Source organism: Brachyhypopomus gauderio, chromosome 14, assembly GCF_052324685.1.
Source record: "Brachyhypopomus gauderio isolate BG-103 chromosome 14, BGAUD_0.2, whole genome shotgun sequence".
Lineage (NCBI taxonomy): Eukaryota > Metazoa > Chordata > Actinopteri > Gymnotiformes > Hypopomidae > Brachyhypopomus > Brachyhypopomus gauderio.
Window position 1 is genome coordinate 7460183 of NC_135224.1, and position 18031 is coordinate 7478213.

Here is an 18031-nt window from a genome sequence, read left to right on the forward strand (position 1 = left end):
AATTCAACCAACCTTCATTCCCCAAAATTGCTGGTATTACACCCTCCTCATTTATGTAAAAAGAATCACACACACCCATATCCACATTCATCTCAAGACATCTCACCGGACTGAAGCATTAACCGAACAGGCAATTAGGAAGCGACAGGAAGACCCCAGAGACTTACTCACAACATAGTACAGGAACATGTGGACATGACTGTCCTAATGGCCAGCTCAGTCTTCTGAAGTGTGCCTGGTTTTTTCCAGCGTGAGAGGAACACCACAGAAGATAATGAGCTTCTGGCCCAAGCTGTTTGTAAAAGCCACTGAGAAGCCAGTAAAGATGGCAAGGTGACAAGCTGTTCGATCCTGCACAGAACAAAGAGCTTTTAAATTGAATCTGAAACAAAAAAACACAAAGCATCCCGTTCTATTAAAATGAAGATAACGGAATCGGAGCAGGCTAGTCCTATTCTACGACAGCAATGACCAGGACGGAGCACTTCGGCCTCATTAGTCTCTAATCTGAACGTATGCGTGCAACGTTAAATTGTGTACGTCAATTCAAATCAGTTGCCATGTGCTTCCAGTAGAGCAGCTCAGGCAGTGTGCTAGCCAGGGTGAGGTCGTGGGGTCAGTCCTCAGGAAGCAATGTGAGGACTCTCATAGTGAAATATACATTAACGTTATCCTTCATCGAGGTGTCTGTCATAAATGGAAAATTATGTTTTAAAAAACCAAACTGTTATCCAAGCTTAAAGCAGTCCAGACATGAAAGGCCTGTTTTGGGATGTTCATCATAGTGTGTTTCATGTCTCACAGCAGGCTGAGCAAATAGTGAAATTAACCTAGGAATTTCCATAATCTCAGTAGATCTATTTTATTTATACACAAACTTATGCAATATTACTCAATTTAGCTTAAAACTATATGACTTTAAATGTAGACACCTGAGAAAATGTGCAACTTCATACTGAACAGCAGGTACGTCAGTATCTGCATAATTTTTACCCATTATAGGTCTACACTGAACACTGATCATAGGATTTGTATGCCTATTTCTATGTAAATCCCTCATGCAGGCTGCTAGAGGATTGAAGCTCACGAGAGGAGATACAGAATGTAGAGACTGTGACTAGAATGTGTATGTGTTAGTACTGAGGTCAGAAGATACTTAAAGGGGCATTCCACACAAGCTCTATTAGTGTGTGATTCTTACTGTGGATTAGGATGGATAATTTAGCAATTCCTCTCTCTCTCTCTCTCTCTCTCTCTCTCTCTCTCTCTCTCTCTCTCTCTCACACACACACACACACACACAGTTTTCAGAATGTCAAGTGTGAGGAATAATTCATTTTTGCTGAAGGCATAATCATTAGGCTTCTTTGCTAATGCCGAGGAACTGATGCCTTGGAGAACTGCAGCTGAAGCCAGGCAGGAAACAGAGAAAAAGCCTCCGACAACACAGCCACCTTGCAGTAGGCCTAATACAAATATAGATATATCACAGGCAGAGACTTTAGTTAACAGCTTAATCACAGCCTAGGCTACGCTAGGATACGTTAGGCTACGTTAGGCTCACAGATACCAGTCTATACATATCTGTCCATACCACTGTACCATATACAACAACAAGAATCCATGTTTTTCTGACTAGTGTACACCTGGTAATGGCTAAAAGAAACACGTAAGCAGAACATTTGAGTTTGCACGTAAAAACAAGAGACTGGAAGATAATGTGAATCGCTAAATGGGACTGCATTATAAATCATCGTTTTGGTGATTAACACTATATTTCTTAATATCCTGTAAATGGATTTCAGTAAATTGTGTAATCATAGTTGAAAGCTATGCTTCAGCTCAAATGGTAACTGCTGTAAATGCTGCATTAATTCAAAATGTTTTAAGAATAACTTTGTACCCTTAATGTTATTTTTGTACCCTTAAGATTAATTGTGATATTACACGTGTCATAACGTGGTAATTGGCTAATAAGTGACTAGATTTACCACACCCATAAACTATAAACCACAGTCAACAACTATATGCCACACCCATCAACTATATACCACACACATCAACTATACACCACACCCATTAACTACATACAACACCCATCAACTATACATCACACCCATTAACTACATACAACACCCATCAACTATACACCATGCCCATCAACTATACAACACACATCAACTATATTCCATATCATCAACTATATACCACACACATCAACTATATTCCATATCATCCACTATATACTATACAAATCAGCATAATTGGCCAAAAGAAGCACAATGCAGTTTGTTAGACACCTACAAAACATTAAGTGAATTGGACTCTAAGATTCTTTTTTAATCAGTATTTTACTGACTGTATGTATTAGTTTACAAGCTCCTCCTTTCTTGCCCATAACAATGTTTCCACACACACACATTATCTTGGTGTATCGTGCATTCATTGTGCTTTACTAATAGGCTAAATGTTTGTTTCAACTCACAGGAAGGACTTTTCAGCAGACTGAAAGTGCTCAACAGCTTTGGTTAGGCACCATTCCAGCCACTGATTACACTTAAATGTGTCATTTTAAGAACAGACAAATTACAACACTGACAGCCTCCGTTTAGGGACAATTAGAGAAGAAATATGACATGTTAACATGGTCAATTAGAAGCCAAGAGGGGGCAGACAGGGTGAGGAAAAAGGGCTAAAAAAGATCAAAAGCAGTAGATGTGTGAAGCAGAACAGGCAGATATACAAGATGGGGAAAGACAGAGCGAAAGAAAATTAAATGGCTTGTCAAAGTTCTTGTGATTTACAAGGCTACCCACAATGCATTGTGCCTTGAGTGCCTCTACAATTAGACTACTGCTATGGCAACCAGCCACCCAGCTTGCCTGCCTTTTCAATTTATGACACAGAGAGGGAGAAAGAGAGAGAAAGAGAGAGAGAGAGAGAGAGAGATAGAGAGAGAGAAACTACCTTACAGCCTCTGAGATCTACAAAGATTGTAATATATATTTAAACATTTAATTGTAAGGAGCCATATGATTGAACACGTTTTATGCTGCTCATTTGGAGATAAAGAGTCTGTTTTCATTAATACTTCTCTTTAATTAAGAGAAAAATCAGGAAGGTCAAAGTTCAGCCTCCATTATCTTCGTCAGTCTCCCCATCAGAGTTTTGTAGCACACATCACTACTCAATACACTTGAAGATCTCATTCAGCATCTATGTTAATTCCACCCAGTAGCCACAAAAACCCCAGAAAGCTGAACATTTGAACATCTGTCCTCTCTTCAACTCTCTCTCTCTCTCTCTCCTTCCTTTCTCTTCTTTCACTCCCTTTAAGGTGATTTCTGTCTTTTTTTCCAGTTATCATCTCATGTCCTTAATCATGTGAAGCCCTGATGTAGAACTCACAGAAGTGCTTACGCAGCTAGCCATGAATTTATACAGAAACACTTAAGACTTTCACTGACTTACTTATAATACAAACACTTTAAAGTGTACATTTTAAAATGTATTTTTACTTATTTCCTTCTTTATTTTCACGAAGATTCTGAAAGGGATGCATGTGTCCTTAACCATCAAACTGCTCCATTAGTCGCATCCCTCTTCAACATGTCTCCTGGCTTTTATTTTTTCCATGCACCATATCTGAGGACTAATTTTGAAAGACAGCCATTAAACCTTTCTGCTCAGAGTGTACCAGCAGCCCTGTAATCATGAGACACTGTGGTTAGCGTCACCATGGCAGCCCACTTTCATTACTGGCGATTGGCTGGGGGCACGCACTTCTCCCCCAGCTCCCTCACTGGATTATTCAGCCTATCATTATATGGTGCTGTTTGCATGAAAACAAGGTTTGTGACTGTGTGTGTGTGTGTGTGTGTGTAAGCTAACAGGTTTTGGGTGGATGTTTCATTAGCTCTAGGTGTTGACTGTGGTCTGGGCTGATGAGGTAGGTTTTTGGGTGATGATCTAAACACATACACTCCCCGGCCACTTTATTATGTGCATCTGTCCAGCTGCTCATTAACGCAAATGTCAAATCAGCCAATCACATGGCAGCAACTCGGTGCATTTAGACATGTAGACATGGCCAAGACGCTGCAGTTCAAACTGACCATCAGAATGGGGAAGAAAGGTGATTTAAGTGACTTTGAACATGGTATGTTCCAGACGGGCTGGTCTGAGTATTTCAGAAACTGCTGATCTACTGGGAAGAGCTTCTCTGAAGGCATAACATGTCGAACCTTGAGGCTGGATAACGCGTCACGTCATAAAGCGTGAATCATCTCAGACTGGTTTCTTGAACATGACAATGAGTTCACTGTACTCAAATGGCCTCCACAGTCACCAGATCTCAATCCAACAGAGCATCTTTGGGATGTGGTGGAACAGGAGATTCACATCATGGCTGTGCAGCTGACAAATCTGAAGCAACTGTGTGATGCTATCATGTCAATATGGACCAGACTCTCTGAGGAATGTTTCCAGTACCTTGTTGAATCTATGCCACGAAGGATTAAGGCAGTTCTGATGGCAAAAGGGGGTCCTACCCAGTACTAGCAAGATGTACCTAATAAAGTGGCCAGTGAGTGTATACCCTAGGTACTAAATAAAAGACAATACCTCTTACTGCACACTCCATACCTCCCACCTTTACCTGATCACTTATCAAACAGACTCTATTAAGAGACGTTGGGTTTGGACTCAATGTGACATGAGAAAAACAACAACGATAACAACAAAAACCATCTATATCCAAATTACATCACAACCAGACCACTATGACATAATCATCAGACCACTATCACATAATAAACAATGCACAATCACATAATAATGAATCCGCTATCACATTATAATCAATCCACTATCTCATAATAATCAACACACTATCACATAATAATCTGTCCCTTCATAATCAGTACACTATCACATCATAATTAGTCCACTATGAACTCATAATGACCACTATCATATCATAATCAGTTCACTATCACATCAGTCCACTTTCACATTATAATTAATCCACTATCAACTCCTGATCAGTCCAATATCTGCTCCAATATCATCAAGTACAACACAATCCTGCTAAATTGTGTGTGTGTGTGTGTGTGTGTGTGTGTGTGTGTGTGTGTGTGTGTGTGTGTGTGTGTGTGTGTGTGTGTGTGTGTGTGTTCATGTCTGTGCATGTATGGAACAATCTGAATGATCAGAGATGCCGCCCATACCCTCTGTTTCGCTGTTCATTCTCTCTCACACTGCTGCAAACTTGCAAACACACACACACACACACACACACACACACACACACACACACACACACACACACAGAATTGCCCCAATATCTCTCTCTCAGAAATGCAACAGGAAGCAGAATCCAGTAACACTGACCAGAGGAAATCACGATTTGCCACATCACATTTACGTGCTGAGAAAATGTGCTGCCCTCTCATCCTCTCTCTCTCTCTCTCTCTCTCTCTCTCTCTCTCCCACTCTGTCTCCTTTTCACCCTCCTTTTCCTCTTAATTTTTCCTTTACAGATACACTGTGACATTGAGGTGGTATGATGCTAATTCATGAGACTGTGTGATACAGTCAGTAAGAAATGACAACGAATGGATGTAAGTATTGATCACCTTTTCTTCAGCTGTTTTGCATACAATGTATCATCTTGACTCACACAGCACTTAAATTTCCCAAGCCAGACTCAGCTCTTACAATGGGATCATATGAACACACCATTCCCCAATGTGCTTTTGTGTCAGAATGTGGTGAGATGTAGTTTTAAAGCCTCTGGTACCACGGGTAGGTAGCTGTTCACTGTAACCCCTGAACACACCCTCGTTAATATTAAGACAAAGTAACACTGCCTCATTAGAGAGCACTGCTCCTTTAACGAAGTAACCAAGTACAGGATAAAAAGCAAAACCGGGAGATCCTAAAGCTGTATATAAATTGCTCCTCTGTGGAGCTAAAACAAGCTCATTTAAAAAACCATTCCCAAATGGTCTGATTAGTCTTTTTAAAGGACAGTGAAGTACTTAGACAGTTTCAAGAAATAAATATAGCCGCAAGCGGCAATTGGCGGGTTCACACACCAATAGGCATTTTGGCCTCAATAGGCAAAAGGAAGCCCAAAAGGTCCTTTAGACCTAAAAGTGAAAAGAAGCTGTTTGGGTTTGGCCAGTGTGTGCTCTACAGATAGAGTGTGATGACATCTGCGTGTGTCAGAAAGGGAGACACAAAAATAGCACATCTGGCTAGGGCTGCATCTATGTGAACAGTAAAGGAAGGCCTGCACTTGTCTATACATGATTGGGCCTGTATATTACTGACAGAGAGAGATTGAGGGAGCCAGAGACTATGTTTTGTTATTTCACTCCTTGTACACCTAGCACGCCTAACATGACTGCCCGTGTATTCAATGTATGAATGTAGTCTGCAAAGCCTGGCATTACATGACTGACATGACTGGCATGACTGACATAACTGGCATGACTGTAATGATTTGATGATTTGACTGACATGACTGATAGGACTGATGACTGGACTGAAATGATTGGCATGACATGACTTACATGACTGGCAGAACATGACTTACATGACTGGCATCACTGACATGACTGATATAACTGACATGACTGGACTGGCATGTCTGATATGACTGACATCACTGGTATGACTGACATATACTATACATATACTATAGATATGCATACAAACTATACATACATTTAGGTAGAAGTGTGTGTGTGTGTGTGTGTGTGTGTGTGTGTGGTAGTATATGTATTCAAACTATGACAACATATACTAATACATACATACATAAGTATACATAGAAACTATACATACATATAGGTATAAAGGTGTGTGTGTCTGTGTGTTTGTGTGAGAGAGAGACAAAAAAGAAGCCAAATGTCAGTTTGTATGAGCATGTGTTAGTCACTGGGATATGGGTGGGTATGGCTAGGGAAGTGTCATTGTGAATGCTATAGGAAGGCCTGCTTGCGCCTGTATGTGTGTGTGCCTGGTTAATAGACACAGAGAGACCTAGGTAGCCAGAGCAATGTTTACTTAGGGCACAGAGATGGGAGGGGGAATGTGGGTGAGAGTGTGAGAGAGACTGAGTGTGTGAGTTTCAGCCTGCGTGCGTGTGAGAAGGAGAAGGTGACAGAGGGACTTTACATGCATTTTTATGCATTGTATATAATACTGCACTGTAGAGCCATACGATAACCGATTTAGATGAAACTTGACAAATTTGTTCAGGATGGGATTCTGAATGGGCTTGTGCATTTTGGTCAGAATTGGATAAAATATGAAAGAGCTTCAAGAATATGAATATTATATGTATCGATGCTGTCCGTTAAAAAAATATTTAGCAGGTATAAGTGTCCTAAAATCCAAAATCTTTGGATTGTTTTTTGATTTCACACTCTGTAGAGTATTATAAGACTTTGCTTGACATGATAGTATGAAAATCCTAGGAGGAGTATGAAAAGTGATGATTTCAAACTATTAATAACTGTAAATAAACTGTGCATTTTTTAATAGGACATGTAATGGGAAAGTTGTTCGCACTACTGCAAGGAATCAAAAGAGTCTAATTGCATGTTCCCAAGTGGAATTATGTAGGGGATATACTTGCTTTATTTGCAATAGCGCCCCCCAGTGGCCAATCGACACCCGGCTGGATTATGTCATAGAGGGTGTGCACTTGTCCACACCCAAGAGGTTTCGTGCAGATCGACCAATGGTAAGCCTGTCAAACGCGTGCCGATCACTGATTGGCCGATTACGTCAGCCATTTTGGAAGTATGGCATGTCTGCTTTAGGACCTGGTTCCCAGAGGCCCATAGATGATGTCTGCCAAGTTTCATGTGGATCGGCCAATCTGAGTGCATGGGGCAAATTTTTGCATGTTATAGCGCCCCCTAGCAGGTGAGGTATGGCAACCTCTGCGAGCTGCCCCAGACCCTCAGAGGGAAGCTGTCTGTGAAGTGTCATCTCATTGCATGCAAGTTTTCTGCAGTTAGAGCTTCATATGCGCAAAATTTACTATTGAGTTTACACCCTCTCATTTGATTGGCTTATACTGACTAGGTAGTGATGAAATTAGCATTTTTGCTGGATAGATTTTAAAGTTCAGACTCTTCTGAACGTTTTGATACCACATATGTGCATGTATGTGAAAAATCCAGGGACAAGTTTGGGCTCAAAGATGTGTGCGATTTTGCACATTATGCAAATTAACTCGAAATCTAAGTGGGCGGAGCTAAAGGGTCCTTGAGGCTTTTTTGTTTGGTTTGAGCCAAGGAATCCATCAGAAGTGGAATTTCGTTTCTATGACCTACGGTGTAGGAGATATGGACCAAAACACAAAATGCTGCGCTATAGCGCCACCATCAGGCCAATGTGGGTCATTGTCTGGGTTTCCCTCATTGCACCTCTGGTGCACCTGTCTGCCAAGTTTGGTGTTTCTGGGCCTTACGGTCTAGGCTGCAGTATGCGTTTTACAGCCTGAAAAATAATAATAATAAGAAAAACTCGAGCAATTACAATAGGGTTCCCACACTATGTGTGTGAACCCTAATAATAGCCCGATCTGAAACATCGCTCCAGTTTGCCATTAAATGGGGCAGGGATTGTTTATATAAGAGCAAGAGAAGCTGGAGGAAACGCTTTTGAAAGGAGGACGTGCACCGATCCTGTGGAGCCTCAGCCCAGTGGCAGGCGTCTGGCAGAGCTGCCATGCCCCCCCCCCCCGTGTCTCTCCCCCCGGGTCTCTCTCCCTCCTGGCCCTCCTGGATTTGTTTAACAAACCTGCACAATTGTGACGTGTCCCTCTCACTGCCTTCTCCCCAACACGTGCAGTTTGCATTGTAAATAATCCAGTGTGAGCAAGTAAGAAGACGAGGGAGGGGACAGTGACAGGACCGATGTCCTCTACAAAGAGCCTGATCTCCTCAGGCCAAAGAGGCGGACAGAAGCAGAGCCAGAGAGGACATGTTTGCTTAAGATGGAGAAAGGACACCTCAGCAGCAGTATTGCACTAAACCAGGCTACATTCAGCTACGCCGTGCTAAGCAGCGCTATGCTAAACAACGCTACACTCAGCAAGGCTGAACTTAACGACACTATGCTACGCTAAGCTACGCTACACTAAGCAACACAGCTGAGTGAACAGCTCAGTTGTTTCCGGTGCACAAAGGAAGCCCAGCTGACCAAAGGGGTCAAGAAAAGGGCACAGAGAGGTCAGGAAAAGGGCACAAAGAGGTCAGGAATGAGGAAATGAACATTACCTGGAACTCGATTCCATAGTTCTCCCTACAGAAGTCTCTCAGTTTAGGGTAGACGTGCTCCTTCAGAGCGTTCCTCTCTGCTTCCGTGTCTGCAACCAACAACACAAACCAGAGAGACTCTTAGGCTCTTCAATGCCTAAAAAAACAGCAAGATTTTGTTTCAAAGGCAGCACTTACTTTGTTGTTTTTATTAACCTGTTTTGCCTGGTGTGTTCTCAGCTCAGATTTTGAGCATGTAGCAGGCTTTAAAGTCAAAACGCTGGTTCACTGTTATTCTCCAGCATTTGTTGTTTATACAATATGTTTCCACGTCTGCATCATGATCATCTCTCTCTCTCTCTCTCTCGCTTTGTGAAAGCACATTGAAAGCTCAAGGTAGTTATTAATACCTATTTCACTAATCCCTTTATTCTGTAATATAATTTTAAAAACATGTCCAAAAGGTTCTGATAATTGTTAGCACTTCAGTCTGAATTGCAGATTTTTTAAACGTTTGGGTCCAGATGAATAGGAAGGAAAGAAGACTGCTGGAAACGGTCTGTTCTGCTGTAGAGTAATGTTTTTAGGGAGGAAAAGCTGTTGCATTAGTCTAAAGTCTAAATGTGTGGTCTGATCCCTGTTTAGCGCGTTCACAGTTGAGTATTTATCTCCGCATAGGGCATTTCATATCAGTAATACAGTATTAGGAATGCAAATGTTGCCAAATATAAACCCAAATATTCTCAAATTAAAGCTGACATTCTGCACATTAAAATGCAGGTAAAGTGTGCTGAAACACATTCACTGAACCACACCTTACACGGCAGTTTCACAGTTCTATGGTTTGACCCCTTTCATTTGGTTCTAACATATTCGAGATGCCGGCCATTATTCACACAAGACCTCACACTGTATTTTTAGTAACATAACCACCTTATTCATAATATAAGGAGGAAGCTTTTATCAGTCATTTCCTGTGCAATCAGACCACAATGACCTTATAAAAAACGAAAGCACCTGCAAACCTAAAGCCTCGTTTGACATTTTGGCATGTTTTAACCCCCATATCAAAACAGTTGTCAGTTGTCTACCATGTAAAGTCTTTGCTTTTCGTATTTTGGTTCAATAAAGTGGAGTCAAGATGGTTTCGACATGTATTCCTCCCCACATATCCTCCCTTATCAAAACCTTCATCTTGATAACCCTCTCTAACCATGTTCTCAAGCATGGTCACCTCATAGTCCACGCTCAGCAGAAAAGACACACACAGACGCACCAAACAATCCACCAGTGACACACAGCACCATCATTAAAACAAAAATACAAAAGCATATCTACTGCAGGACTGTTATAGTTCGCAATTTAGATTTCAAAGTAACTGATCCAAATTTTACAAAGAAAGGTAAAAGTTATGAATAATCCATATGTTAACTCCTAGATATGTTCCTGTCTATGTCTGCCTACACACTGATTGGTGTTAATGCTTGGCTGCACATCTAAAAAGAACCTGCATTGCAATAGTTGCTGGAACAGTAATAAGTTTAATGCCTTTCTCGCTTTAAAAAAAATCAATCCTTGAAAAAGTTGTAGCACTGATTCCGTTCCATCTGTTGAATCAACATTTTGGTCATGTGCAGGTATATACATATATGATGCTGCTGACTGTCTTACTATAGAAAGGCATCAAAGGCCCATTGCTTTGTGCCTCTCTGAAGAGAGAATGAGTGTTCAGTAGATGTTCCACACACCACGATCTCACAGCAGCTTCACGGGAACACCAGGGCGTATCCTGCAGCCCACCATCCCTCTGGATGACAATACAGCTATCAACTACATCTTATACATTCACGTCTGTCTTTCAGTCTTTTACAGACACACACTTGCACACAGGCATGTACGCACCCACACTCTCTCTCTCTCTCACACACACACACACACACACACACACACACACACACACACACACACACACACACACACACACACACACACACACACACACACAGTCACTGGCAGTCTGAATTGGCCAGAGCTGTATCTTTCACTTGGGCTTTATGGATCTCATGCCTTAAACGTTTGACAAGATTGATGACGATTGGTTGTAAAACAGGAGGGAGAGAAAAGGAGTGAAAACTGGTGAGATCATTTGTGTGAGAAAGAGACTATCTGGGGAGAGAAAGAAAGAGAGGGAGAGACAGAAGGAGGGAGAGAGAGCAGTGCCAATAAAGCATTATTGAACTAGATTGGATTGAATGGGGGAGGGAGGTAAGAGTACCAGAGAAATAAAATAAATGAACAAGACTTTCAATTTCTCCCATAATGCCCTGCAGCCTCATTCAAAGCTTCAAAAGACTGCCATTAAACATCTTTTTGGTCTCAGGAGATGGAGCAGAATCGAATGAAATAAAACAGTTCTTTATTGAACACTTTTAGGAGCCACTCTATGAGATTCGCTGGCCTCAGAGAAACATGCAGTTAACCATCATACAATAACGCTGCATAAAATGGATGCCTTTGAACACTTCTTATCTTTTTTTTTTTGGTACTCCATTCTATTGATAACATAAAGTCAATAGAAAGTGACATAAAACCCATATGGTTTTTCATTTAAACCCATAGGTAATTTCATTTAAAATATGTTGCACAAGTTGAATAATTGTATTTATTTTTTGTATTTCCTTCAGTTTAAAGTGAAATGGTAGAGTGGTCAGACGTGATCTGTGCATATGGAAAAACGTCATACCAGCAGTGTCTGATCCAGGCCTAAGTTAGCTAAGGTTAGCTAAGTTAGCTCAGGTTAGCTAAGGTTAGTTAAGGTTCCTCTCCTTCACCTTGCAGTGCATCTATTCACTATTTTATATCATACTGTCAATTTAATGGCTTCTATATTCAACAGCGGACTATAAATAGACGGGCAAATCCAAATAAAGAAAGCCTGACATGCACATCTGACTGGTTATAGCCCGCGATTATCTCTCATCATTACTCACATCTTCACAGCGCTCTCCTAAATAGCCCATCTATGAATATAAGCATGAATAAGTATGAATATTTTTTCTTGTAAGCTAACATCCAATGTACTTTACCATAGCCTATCTACATTAATATGTATACTGTATAAGTCCTCCCAGTTTGGTTGCCATTGCCATTAGCTGTCAAAATCAACAAAGCTAATTTGTTAAATGTTTATTGAACAAAGGCACATTTTACAGTATCACTATCAAATTGTCAAAGCAGAATATGATTTCACACAATGGCCCTTATCTCTGCTGTCACACACTCTGCTGTTGTAGACACTACTCTAGTCTGAGTGCAGTCAGGAAGTGGGCGGAGCCAAATGGATTTTAAAACCTTCGTAAGTACGGGCCCCGTTGATCTTCCACTTCTAGCTGCTGTACCGTGTTATGCTGTGGCGTGACAAAACAAGGTCTTAAATATCACACCCCCAGTGCTGATAAACCGCTAGAGCAGCCTGGGACCCCCTAGAGAGAGCCAGGCCAGCAGAACTAGCGTATAAGTGTTATTGCTCCTGCCTCCCGAAGGCCACCGTCTCAGTCTCCACTAGAGCCACACGGCCGCTGCCCCTCCCCCACCTAGCAGACGGCTTAAACCAGGGTGAAGCACTAGTACGGCCGAGGAACCCCACGACAAAGCGTCGGCGTTAACGATGAAATTAACGTCTGTGGTTTTGACCTAGCGGGGACCACCTACAAAAACTGGTACTTAAATTTGCAAATAAGCCTTGTTGGTTAAAGGATAAAGTACGGTAAGCTTTAGGTGTAGGCGTAGCATTAATTAGCTACTGTAATTATTAGGTCAGTAGAAGGTTCCTACAATGATACTAAACGAGATTGTGTGAGTGTGTGTATGTGTGTATGTGTACACGCGCTCGCATCCGTGTGAGTGTGTGCATGTGCGTGTGTGTGGTTGTACATCTGTCTGTTGGTGAAATCGTCATGAATTAATTGCACCCTCTAGTGCTCAGGAAATATGTACACTGAACAGAGGCTGAGAACAGAAAACAAGGACATTCTGGAGAAAGACAATTTGAGACTCTTTGCTCCTGTATACATCTTAATCATGTACTCTGCAATCTAAGTCTCCTTTTCCCCATCTACTCACTAGTCCTGTCCTCGGACGTTGTCCCAGTGCCGTCCACTGCTGGTCATTAGGACAGCGAGTCTGACTGCTGTTTAGCTGGGGGACACTGTGCCTGCTATCTCCACCAGACATCTTCAGCTGAATTTTATTCATGAAATAAGGATATAGTGGGGCCAGCCATAATGGTCTTCGAATAAAAATGAATGCGCAAATATTTTGCCATCTGTGAAATGGGCCACGTTCACACTATTTTTATTTATTTTATGCTGTGTTGTGTGAATTTAAACACACAGTCCTCAATATGCTGTTGTCCAGCGGTGCTGAGCGACTGGACCACAGCATTATTTACTGTGTCAAAAAATCTCTCTGTCTCGTCTGCGTTTTGGTTGTGCTTGTTGCCGCGCGGACGAAGGTCCGTCCTCGGTGTTGCATTTCGCATGTCTTGGTTCCCAGTGCGACAGCGTTGGTGGGTAGTGTGAGCCTGATTCGAGGTTTCGCTGCCATGCTACAAATCGGCCTTTCAGTGCGACATCGTGCTAATGTTGGTCTGCAGAGGTCTGAGTGGAGAGCCCAGAGGAACCTGAAGGGTTCCGCAGGTGGCGCAGGGTGAGAAAGGGGTGAGACAAGGGTGAGACCGTGTTGAGCTTTGAGGAATCCCACATAGACGTCTCAGAATCCCTGCTGAAGGTGTGACTGGTTCTGAAGGTTTTTTCTGAGTTGCAGTGTAAGGTGCAATGCCCAAACGTTCTGACTTTCCCACACCTTCCCCCAACCTCTTCCTCCCACACCTTCCCCCAACCTCTTCCTCCCACACCTTCCCCCAACCTCTTCCTCCCACACCTTCCCCCAACCTCTTCCTCCCTCACCTTCCCCCAACCTCTTCCTCCCTCACCTTCCCCCAACCTCTTCCTCACCTTGTTTGCACCCAGATTAGAAGTCCTATTTTTAGGTCTCCCTGCAGCCTAAACTCAAATCCATAACGGCGTGCGCTCTGCATGAGTCTACTGGGTGATGTACCATTTAGGCACGAGGCTTTCTCACACCCTTCCACTGGCTATGCCGTTTTAGATCTCCTGCGCAGAAAAACCGTAACGCACAGAAATTCCCAACACGTGAGCCGATCTATCTTCCAGACTTCCACAGTGGGAGACAACATTTTCATAATGAACCTAATGAATCTTAGCAAAACAGCGCAGTTATTTTAGAGCCCCGTCGGTTTATGCCATAACTGCGCGTGTTGTACTTACAGTGAAATTTTTCTGTCACAATAGTTTTTTGTCATGGCGCTCGGGGCACGTGGCAGTCTCACGAGCGTGTCGTTTCCACATTCGAAACCGCGTGTTACTAATCAGAATGACGTGGAATTGTCGGAGTTACCGCAAATCGTTGCCGCTAATTCTTGCCATTTAACAAGTTCCTTGATGGCGCTTGTCTTGCGTGTCGTTTGCGCTAGTGATGTGCTGCTATTCTATCTGATCAGGACACTGCGATAGTGCTCCCTGCGTCCTGCATGACTCACGATTCACAACGTTTCTCCACGCATACACGAACGCACGTATCACACACACACGCACACGCACGCACGCACGCACGCACACACACACACACACGCACGCACGCACGCACGCACACACACACACACACACACACACACACACGATGGCACATACAAGCGCACGCCATTCGCGAGTCATCAGGTGTATTTGGTTGGTCGCCAGTGCGCGTTCTTACCGTCGGGATTGGCACAAATGAAGACGCGCACGCTCCTGCCCGTCGGGACGTGGTACGGCGGGAGCGCGAGGACATTGCCGCTGATAGCCGCTCTGCGCAGCGCAGACTCGCGCGGACACGGCTGCCTGCTCCCCACTCCGGACGGCCACATGGGCGGCGACTTCCAGCGTGGCTTTAAACACACACAGACGCAAGCGACTAAGGGTCACCCTTTTCAATTCATTATTGTAATACAAATAAAACTTAATAAAATTTATCTCTCTCTCTCCCTCTCTATCTCTCTCTCTCTCTCTCTCTCTCTCTCTCTCTCTCTCTCTCTCTCTCTCTCTCACACACACACACACACACACACACACACACACACACACACACACACACACACACACACACGTGTTTTGTTAGCACTAAAATACATGCATGTTTCCCTTTCTTGCTATTTTCAACGTATTATCATTAAGCACTGCTTCCCCCCACCACCCACAAAGCAAAATACCATAGCACGCTTACTTTCTCCTCAGTTTTGTATGTCCACTACAGCATCATTTGCCTATTACGGTACAAGAAAGATAAAAGCGAGATGCGATTTGACAAGAAACACCAAGACGATCCACTGCTGCCTAACAAGCGATACGATCGCATCTCAGCTCGAACTGGTTTCTCAAAGTTGAAATCTTGTCTTCTGGCTCGCCGCGTTATTGCACGGAAAGCTGCACCGCGCACACCGCACGTTTAAACGCAAAGTTGATCTTCCATCTCACGCAGAATCCAATCACAACAGTCGCATACAGCAGCACGAACCTCGGCTCAAGTGTCTCTGGACCCAGCGGTCATGGAGCTGCGGGCCACGGGGACACTGACACAACACACTGAGAAGCTTACGTTCATTCTCTTCATTTATAAGGCTTCCACAGTATCCACGCAAAGATCCGCGAAGATCGGCAGTGACGGCGATAGTACCGCCCATTAGAGTTCTGTGACCGAGAATCAGAACCGGGAGACGGGGACAACGACGTCCGTTCCCCCAAACTTGGCATTCAGCATCTTTCCAGTGGCATCCAGCTCCGGGCGAACCGGTCGGTTTACTTGGTGGTACCAGAAATGACAATGGATGGTGGTGAATGAAGGAGGCGCGTGCTGGCCGTCTGACGGGGTAGTCCTCGCATCACCGGGTGTCTCTTTATTGCGGAGAGCTTTTCCAGGAGGAGAGACGCTTTAGCGACCAGCGGGAGGAGGAGGAGGAGGAGGAGGAGGGGGGGGGGGGGGCTCGGAATTAATGATCCCATCGATAAATGCACCGCTTTTGCAGCGCAGTGGTCTCGACGCGCTGAAAGTTTAAGTGCATTGGACCAAACCCAAATGATTACGCTGCTATTTTGCTCCCGATGAAATGCGACAGGGTTGCATATTTTCTAGCAAGAAAGAGTCGGCACTGTAGACTTTTATTTGTTAGAATTACAATGCGGTTAATAGAAACGCTAGAAAAAGAAAGTTGTTTTTCATATTATGTAGCATCATCCATCTACAATTAGTTGAATTGCACTTTATTCAGTAAAAAATATCGATACGCATGCAAAACATCCCGTATATGCATGTCAACCATCAACAGACATGCCATGATTTTCGCAAGTTAAGGTAACCGCATCCTACAACACAATTTTACACGAATATAGACGTGCGGACCAGATATTTAAACATAAACAAGTTGAAATTAACTTCAAAGTTTGTCCTCTAGTTTACATAGATAGCTTTTCAAACGTCTGTACAGCTTCGAACATCTAAATCAACGTCAGTCAAATGTTTACGATAAATAGTCAGTAAATATATATATACCATAGCATATTGAAATGCATGCATGTGTTCTGGTTCTGAAATTAACATATTTATAAACAGTCGAATTTTTTATGTTAATATAGTCTCATTGTCTAACTTACTGCTCTCGAGGATCGCCTTGTCGTATGCTCGCGCACTCCGATTTGCACGCAGTCCTCATATAAATGGGGCCTCGGCATGGGGCACACGTGAGCACTGCCTCCCACGCAGGAGAGAAGCTATCCAGTGGAGACTGAATATTTCTTTTCTGCTTTCTGCCATCAGACCTGTAATCACAGTCTATTAACACCGCTCTCAGATCAGAGGGACAATCAACATCCAGTGGCTGAATTTATGGACCAGGCAGATCAGTGTAGAAGGCGAGTTCAAGGAATTCTCACACATTGAGTCAAATTAAAATAACGTAAATGTAGGTTTTATTTGTGAGAACTATGCGGTTGGATTAAAACACACACACATCAGACACACCTACCTGCTATAATGTGTAATCATGTCTGCTCTATTGATCATATGCAATAATTAATCAATTTGATCAAAAAGCCATCTTACAAGATCAAAATAAGCTCTGAATTGCCAAAAGTTTGTATCTGAATTGCTTTTCTTTTGTATCTACTAATATTACATTTAAATATTACTACCACATAATACTGCAATTCAATTTATGAGAATGGATTTTTTTTCTGAATTTTTGTTATAATGAATCAGTATCAGCAGTTCTGCATGACCTGTCTGTCTGGACCGAACACCTTTCTTTAATTTTATTGCTTAATGCACAAGTCAGTGTTAATGTGTCCTCTTGTATTTTTCTCTCTGGAATTCTGGGTATTTTATTTCAATTGCACTTTGATGCGTAAGCCGCGGTACTATGGGCACGATAACCACCCAAACTTAGAAACCCACGTCTGCAGGACCTTCTCTCCCCCTAATACCAGCCACCATTTCCCCAAATGCCCATTTATTAACTCACAAAGCCCCTGAACAACTGCAACACGAACTGCAGCTCAAAATCCCTCTCAGTGATAACCCTCCCTACAGATCAATACACTCGATTCCTGGACAAATTCATGCGGCCTTCCCCAGTGAGTGGG

The 18031-nt window shown here is 42.9% G+C and overlaps 1 protein-coding gene across 2 annotated transcripts in view; it reads right to left on the reverse strand.

Annotated features, from left to right (window-relative positions):
* Positions 1-17206, reverse strand: part of nwd2 (NACHT and WD repeat domain containing 2) — a 42119-nt gene extending 24913 nt beyond the window's left edge. The window contains exons 1-3 of one of the 2 annotated variants that reach the window (XM_076973188.1): positions 17045-17206; positions 15114-15285; positions 9303-9391 (exon numbers count right to left, since the gene is read on the reverse strand). In XM_076973188.1, the coding sequence (XP_076829303.1) occupies positions 9303-9391; positions 15114-15285; positions 17045-17122 (339 nt within the window). In that variant the 5' untranslated portion in view covers positions 17123-17206. Of the gene's footprint in view, positions 1-9302; positions 9392-15113; positions 15286-15620; positions 16313-17044 lie in introns of those variants that run through there. The other variant, XM_076973189.1, reaches the window with a different exon arrangement.
* Between the last annotated feature and the right edge of the window lie 825 nt (positions 17207-18031).